The sequence below is a fragment of the Sinocyclocheilus rhinocerous genome, unplaced genomic scaffold (assembly GCF_001515625.1).
Source record: "Sinocyclocheilus rhinocerous isolate Xijiao unplaced genomic scaffold, SAMN03320098_v1.1 scaffold924, whole genome shotgun sequence".
Lineage (NCBI taxonomy): Eukaryota > Metazoa > Chordata > Actinopteri > Cypriniformes > Cyprinidae > Sinocyclocheilus > Sinocyclocheilus rhinocerous.
The window spans coordinates 156,335-163,859 of record NW_015645128.1 but is presented as its reverse complement, the minus strand read 5'-3'; the positions used below and the strand labels follow the sequence as shown (position 1 = coordinate 163,859).

Here is a 7,525-nt window from a genome sequence, read left to right as displayed (position 1 = left end):
CACAGGAGAAATAATATGCCATGCACAGGACAGACGCAAAAATGAGTTGGGAACCGGTGAATGCGGTTTACAGGTTTCATTGAAAGAGAATGATGTTTGCCAAATGAGTCTCTGTAGAAATCGAATACTTTATAGGTTGCGGACGAAATAGCTTAAAGGGGTCATTTATAAACGAGGCATTCGTTGCATCCAGTGGGGACATAATTATGGTTTATAATGACTTATACTGTCTTTTTATGCGTTGCGTTGCATCACGCCGCGTAACATAAAACCATGTCTGCATTTGTGATCGGAGAATTGACAAACAACAAGCGCTACTCTACACTGCTCAAAACTCGCGTTTGAATCGTCAGTGGCAAATTCTTTAAATATAAAAAACTTACTTACAGTCTGTGAGTCAGAACAGCTGGCATTGTAGTCTACTCTCCCAGGATCAGGAAACAGTCCTCCATAAAATGTGCTGCACACATCTGAATATTTGGGTTGAAGTGTTCTGGAACAGTGTTGTAAACACAACTTAACCACTGATTTCTAGTCGTGTCCATATTTGGAAGACCAAACAAAGTAGTTTCGCTTTCACAACGAAACACAGCGTCACACACGGTGGCCAAGAGTGAGCGGCAGCCGGGGGCTAGAGTGAGGAATGGCCGGGGGCTAGAGTGAGCGGAGGGCGGCCTAGAGTGAGCAGAGGCAGGGGGCTTGAGAACGGCGTGGCCGGTGGATTCGACAAAGGAGCGTCCGGAGGGCTTGCGGCAACCACATGTGACGACCTCAGGCTGGACTCCGCTTCGTCCATGGTGAAAGCCAATCCGGTGATCCACAGCGCAAAGTTGTTGTATGAAAAATTGAAATCGCATCATATGACCCCTTTAACACGAGAGCCAGTGCAAACGCAATGACATGTGAAATAAATGGTCATCGTGTTTTAAAGAAGAGTGGCTTGATTAAGTGCTGGAAATAGCGGATGATGAGAAACACTGAGACATTTACAGTCACACACAGGTGTAGTAGTGTGCAAACTCTACTACTCTAAACTCTACTTATATAACTATATAAGAATTAAGAATTCACATGTTCACATTTTTTGAAAATATTTAGTTTACACTCACTTTAAATGCTTCAGTTTGTTTTTATATTATGTTATATTATAAACCTAATAAATAATTGACCTCAAAAAGGGAATTCATGAGCGATATCTGTATTCATTTTTTTTTAAATTTTTCTTATTTTTTTCATATTATAGTATAATATATGATATAATATAATACTATATTATATTATTATAAAGAATTGAACTGTAGAATGTGTGAGATTCTTAAAAAAAAAAAACATTTTTTAAAGGAATTTCTTGGTGTAACAGCTCTGCAAAAAAATTTTTTTCTCAGGTTACCTAAAATTTGCATTATTTAGTTACATCAAGGTTTAAATCAAATATAAATAGCACATTAAAGTCAAAAGTTACACACTTATTTCTGTGTGCACTGTACAATGTACAGGTGTTTGCTCAGGTGGCCGAAATGTCTGCCCAATAGAGAAAAGTTTCGCTCAGCAAGAAAAAAAATTAGAGGGAATTTTGCTTGTCACTACACCAAACTGTTATAAACTGAACATAACCTTACAGCTATCATAATTCATCATATCACCTCATAATCAATTAACTCCAACCTATCGCATATCGAATATCGCAACATTAACAGTCATTTTCCTGTTTATTACTGTGTAACTGACTGTTACACAATCCATATTGTATAAAGCGTTATATAAATAAATGTGATTTGGCACTTCTTTAGTAGTCAAAAGTGATCTTTCGTGAGTTAAAGGAAGTCATCGTCTTCTTGACTGGCTGTTTCATGCAGGTAACAGTCCGGTGCTATGTTAAGAGTTAATGAGGCAAGACATACTGTTTAGCAGGTTACTGTAGAACTTGTGGAAAAACTTGTTAAATGTTTTATTTTTTTAAATCAGAAAACTTACATATCAGGAGAACCTTCAGCACCATAACATCAACTGTAAAATACAATGGCATCTGTAACCATTTTTTTACATCTGTTATAAATTATAATAGTACTGTTGTGACTTACACTGATATAGTTGTATCAACTTTGATTCAACTATAATTAAGTCGTCTTCATGATATTTATAGTAGACATTTATTTTTAAAACATGTTAGAATCATCTCTGGTCTCATACTGGACTCAATCACTACAATGGAGAAGAATGAAATGTTTTGCAATAAGATTGTATGTGTACTTGTATGCATTCTTTATGAAGGAAATTGTTTATAATTATATTGGAATTATGATGTAAACATGGTTTATGAGGACACTGCGGATTCGGAATTTGAAAGGCTAAAAACATGTTTTATTGAAATTGACAAAAGTTTTCTATGAGGTTAGGGGATAGAAAATATGACTAGGTGTGAATGTGTGTGTGTGTGTGTGTGTGTGTGTGTGTGTGTGAGTGTGTCTGTGTGTCTGTGTGTGAACACTTCACCTAATCGTCACATATTCAAAGATTAGAATGACTTAAGCACCTTCAGCTTCTGAGAGAGCAGTCGGTTAGCTTATGTGGAGCTTCCACATGTTCAGAGTTTGTAGTTTTCAGCAGTTCCTGCTTCTCTACTGGAGTGTAATGTGGAGTGTCATGTGCAGGTTTGGAGCAAGTCGCTCATCTCTGTCCATTTCTTTAGAGAGAGCAGAACTTCTGATCTGCAGTCTGTAGCGTCTCATTGAGGGCGTCCTGTGTGTGCTGTGCAGGTAACTGATACCCGCCCGCTGTCTGATCTGGAAGAATCCATCATGTTTTCCAGCTGTGATGGTGTACATTACACGTTGAGAAAGTGCTCTGACAGCAGGCAGCAGCTCCAGTATGGCTTCACTGGGTTTGAGTTGTGAGCGATTGAGGAGTAATTTCAGCGGCTGATCCACATCCACACTGGCCAGACTAACTCCTTCCTGAACAGAAGTACAGGTGCATCTCAATAAATTAGAATATCGTATGCACCTGTATATTATATTACAATTATGAGGTGCAATGAACTGACATCCACATGCAACATTCATTTAGAAGAGAGATGAAACTACCAGTCCAAGACATCTTTAATGAAATGTGTTTGATTTTGATGTCTTTTACCAGTGTGAGGTTTGAAGTCTGTCCTCTCCTGACACTTTTCTTTTGGTGTCTATTCGTTTTGCAGCCATAGCAGGTTTCAGGAGAAAGACCATTTTCCTCTTCTGGTCCAAGCCCACCACCTCCAAAACCAGCAGCAGATACACAGTGTCTGCAGAAACAATGACTCATTCAATCTCACGGACGGAAAAGAAGAAAATATAAGACCAATAAATCACACATAATAGTTGCGTGGTGAGAAACTTCTCAGGTTACGTATGAAACCCTGAGAAGGGAATGAGATGCTGCGTCATGGCGTTGATGCTATGGAAACACTTCTGCATAACCGGGGTCTGAAGCACATGTGAAAACACGCCAACCTTGATTGGCTGACGTGAGGACAGATGACATACTGTGGCATGTCAGTGAGACCATAAATGAGCACCTACGTCATGGAATCGCCAGATTATAATTGTCTGAAGGAAGACGCTTCAGGCAAGGCCAAAGTGTGGCAACATGACGCAGCATCTTCATTCCCTTCACAGGGAACCCGGTTATATACGTTATATGTTTCCTTTCAAAGTAGAACTTCAATGCTGTTTTATGGCACTGACACTATGGGAACGTGACTGCCAATGCCACCACACTGAGGAAGAATGCCTGCCCCACAAGGCTGTGTAACAGTGGTGTAGATGCCTGTCAAGGCAGAAAGGACTGGATCAACACTCCTAGGGATGAAACCATGTCTAGACACTAAAGTCTAATGAATGTGCGCAGAGAGAATCAGCCTGCCACAGCACAAAGATCTTGTAATGGCACACCCTTAGATAGTGCCTTGGAAGATGCTACAATCCGAGTGGAGTGGGCCCTGACAGCTAGAGGCAAAGTAATTTTGCGCACCACAAGGCGCTGCTTGGTGAAAGCTTTACCTCTGTTACGATCACCAAAGCAGACCAAAGTTTAGGAGGATTTAGCAAATGGCTGCAATATAACAAAGAGTGAAAAATTTAAGGGGGTCTGAATACTTTCCGTACCCACTGTATATCCTATAGGGCTGCAACTAACGATTATTTTGATAATCGATTAATCGGACGATTATTATTATTATTATTATTTTCTCGATTAATCAGATAGAACTAATTTTATTTTAATTAGATGTTTTGCTTATTAGAACAATATAAAACCCTAAATCAGGGTATTTATGCATAAAAGTGTACTTTAAAAAAATGCAAAAGCCACATATTGAGTTTAACTATCTTTAATTTTGTCATTTTAAACCTTAAATAAAACACAAAAGTTTGTCCAGTTTTTGAACAGTAAAACTTCTGTAAAATATCCAAAATATAAATAAACAAAACAAAACAAGCATTGAGTTGTTCCCATTATAAATAATAAACCGTTATAAATAATAAACAAACAATGAATGTTACTGTTTGATACAGAGGTAGAATGTAGAAGAACAGGAAAACTGTCACTCTTCAAAGTTGTTCATACAAACATGTTTCTTATTCACTTTTCCAAAATTTAGAATTGGAATGCAAAAATGTCAGCATGGCTACATGCTCTGGGTTGAGGCTGGCTCCTTTTTTACAAGCTATGTAACCTGCAGCAGAGAACAGACTCTCTGATGGCATTGAGGTGCCTGGATACACAAGTGGGATTCAGCTAATTTGGCCAAGGTGGGGTATTTATCGTTATTATCTCTCCACCAATCCAAAGGATTTTCTTCCTTGGCTAGGGGCCTCTCAACAAAGTAAGCCAGGACTTCATTTCTTATTTGAGTGTTGAGGTGGTCCTCAGCTTTCTCCTCTCTGCTCTCTTCCTCACTGCTGCCTCCAGACTCAAGGAGTGAGTCAAGCAAAGATGTTGAAGGTTTAGCTTCTGTTCTTATGGCTGAGGTGGTTGTTTGTTGCTGCTCCATCTCCTTTCTTGCTGCAAGTGCTTCAGTTTGCACTTTGGCCTGCACAGTTATAATTTTCTTAGGTGACAGAAGTCTCAGTCTTCTGAAAACTGGGTCCAGAGCAGAGGAGAGAATCACAGGATTATCTACCTGTTCAAAGAGTTGCTTCCATCTGTTTTGAAGCTGCTCAGCTGCTGTGGCTTGGTAGGACTTCACTGGAGCTGAATCAAAGGCAGCACCTTCAGTGGACTTCAACAGCCCTTTCACAAGTGAAGGCAATGAGGAGACTGTTACATATTCCTGCCCGCTCATAAAAACAGTTACACATTCAAAAGGCTTAAGAGCAATGGAAAGTTCGTTAAGAAGACTCCACTGGTCTGGTTTCAAATCAAGATAGCAATAGCATTTGCCTCTGTGAGTGATGGACGGGTCAGACAGAGTAGCAGTTAAAGGCCACCTCTGCTCAATCAGTCTGTTAATCATATAGAACATACTGTTCAATCTGTTACTTACGTCCTGAACAAGCTTGCGCTCAGGTGTGCCCATTTGTTTCTGTTTTTCTTTGAGCTTACTGCAGGTGCTCCACAAGATATCTTGCAGCTCCAACAGCTCTTTCAATGCCTGTGTTCTTTAAAGCAGTGTTTTTATACACGGCCAGTGCAGCGTATACTGGTCCACCCGTGTTTCTCCTCCAGTAATTTTGCAGCAGCCACAATATTTGCGCCATTGTCAGGTATGTCTGTCTTCGAGTGGCATGGTGGTAAGGCAGACAGACATCATCTTCTAGTCATTCCAAATGTAATGGCATGTAATGTCAAGGTATGCTTCAGTGGCAACACTTGTCCATATATCACCAGTTAAAGCCATTCTGCTGTTGGTGGTGTTTATAGCAAACTTCACTTTTTCAAATTCCCCCTGGTTTTTCTTCTGCATCAATTTTGTGAAGTGGGTCCTTGAGGGAAGAATGTATCCCGGGATGAGGATGCTAATAATTTATTTTTTTTAATCCTTCATCTTCCACCATTGACATTGGCCACATGTCAGTTACCAACATACTCAGGAGGATGGCATCTGTTATAGTGGTTGCTTGTTGAGGAGTGCGTGGGGGATTTCTCCTTTGAACAAATTAACTCATGCAGAGTTTCTATAGAGAAAAATAACTGAATATGAGTATGCAAGGTGAAGCAATTTGTGTAAATCAACATTTGTATTGTCTTTTAATGATAATTGCAGATGTCAAGTTGACAACCATGCTTAAAAAATAATCAAATAATATCAAATAATAAAATCATATAAGCATCTATATATACAGTGCTGCTTGAAAGTTTGTGAACCCTTTAGAATTTTCTATATTTCTGCATAAATATGACCCAAAACATAATTCGATTTTCACACAAATCCTAAAAGCAGACAAAGAGAATCCAATCAAACAAAGGAGACAAAAATATATACTTTGTCATTTATTTATTGAGAAAAATGATCCGGTGTTAAATATTTGTGAGTGGCAAAAGTATGTGAATCTTTGCTTTCAGTATCTGGTGTGACCCCCTTTTGCAGCAATAACTGCAAGTAACGTTTCTTGTAACTGCTGATCAGTCCTGCACAATGGCTTGTAGGAATTTTAGCCCATTCCTCAGAACAGAACCGCTTCAGCTCTGTGATATTGATGGGTTTCCTCCTGTGAACTGCTGCTTCAGCTCCTTCCACAACATTTCAGTTGGACTAAGGTCCGGAATTTGGCTCAGTCATTCCAAAACATTAACTTTGTTCTTTAACCATTCTTTAGTAGATAAACTTGTGTGCTTGGGGTCATTGTCTTGCTGCATGACCCACTTTCTCTTGAGATTCAGTTCATGGACAGATGTCCTGACATTTTCCTTCAGAATTTGCTGGTATAATTCAGAATTCATTGTTCCATCAATGATGGCAAGCCATCCTGGACCAGATGCAGAAAAACAGGCCCAAACCATGATACTAGCACCATCGCAGATGAGATAAGGTTCTTATGCTGGAATGCAGTGTTTTCTTTCTCCAAACATAACGCTGCTCATTTAAACCAAAATGTTTTATTTTGGTCTCATCCATCCACAAAACATTTCTGCAGTATTCCTGTATTCCCTCTGGCTTGTCCACATGATCTTTAGCAAACTGCAGATGGACAGTAATGTTCTTTTTGGAGAGCAGTGGCTTTCTTCTTGCGACTCTACCATGGACACCATGGTTGTTCAGTGTTCTCCTGATGATGGGCTCATAAACACTAACATTAGCCAATGTGAGAAAGGTCTTTAGTTGCTTAGAAGTTAGCCTGCAGTCCTTTGAAACCTAATGGACTTTTATACGTCTTGCTTTTTGAGTGTCCTTTGTTGGTCAATCACTCCTGGGGAGGGTAACAGTGGTCTTGAATTTCCTCCATTTGTACACAATCTGTCTGACCGTTGATTGGTGGAGTCCAAACTCTTCAGAGATGGTTTTGTAACCTTTTCTAGCCTGATGAGCAACACCAACTCTTTTTCTGAG

The 7,525-nt window shown here is 39.5% G+C and overlaps 1 protein-coding gene across 1 annotated transcript in view; it reads right to left on the bottom strand.

The window, feature by feature from the left end:
• Positions 1 to 2,429: 2,429 nt before the first annotated feature.
• LOC107705843 (fibrillin-2-like) overlaps positions 2,430 to 7,525 on the bottom strand; it is a 154,781-nt gene continuing 149,685 nt past the window's right edge. Inside the window, exons 59-60 of the mRNA XM_016509340.1 lie at positions 3,133 to 3,280; positions 2,430 to 2,954 (exon numbers count right to left, since the gene is read on the bottom strand). Coding sequence (XP_016364826.1) covers positions 2,619 to 2,954; positions 3,133 to 3,280 — 484 coding nt within the window. The 3' untranslated portion in view covers positions 2,430 to 2,618. The remainder of the gene's footprint in view (positions 2,955 to 3,132; positions 3,281 to 7,525) is intronic.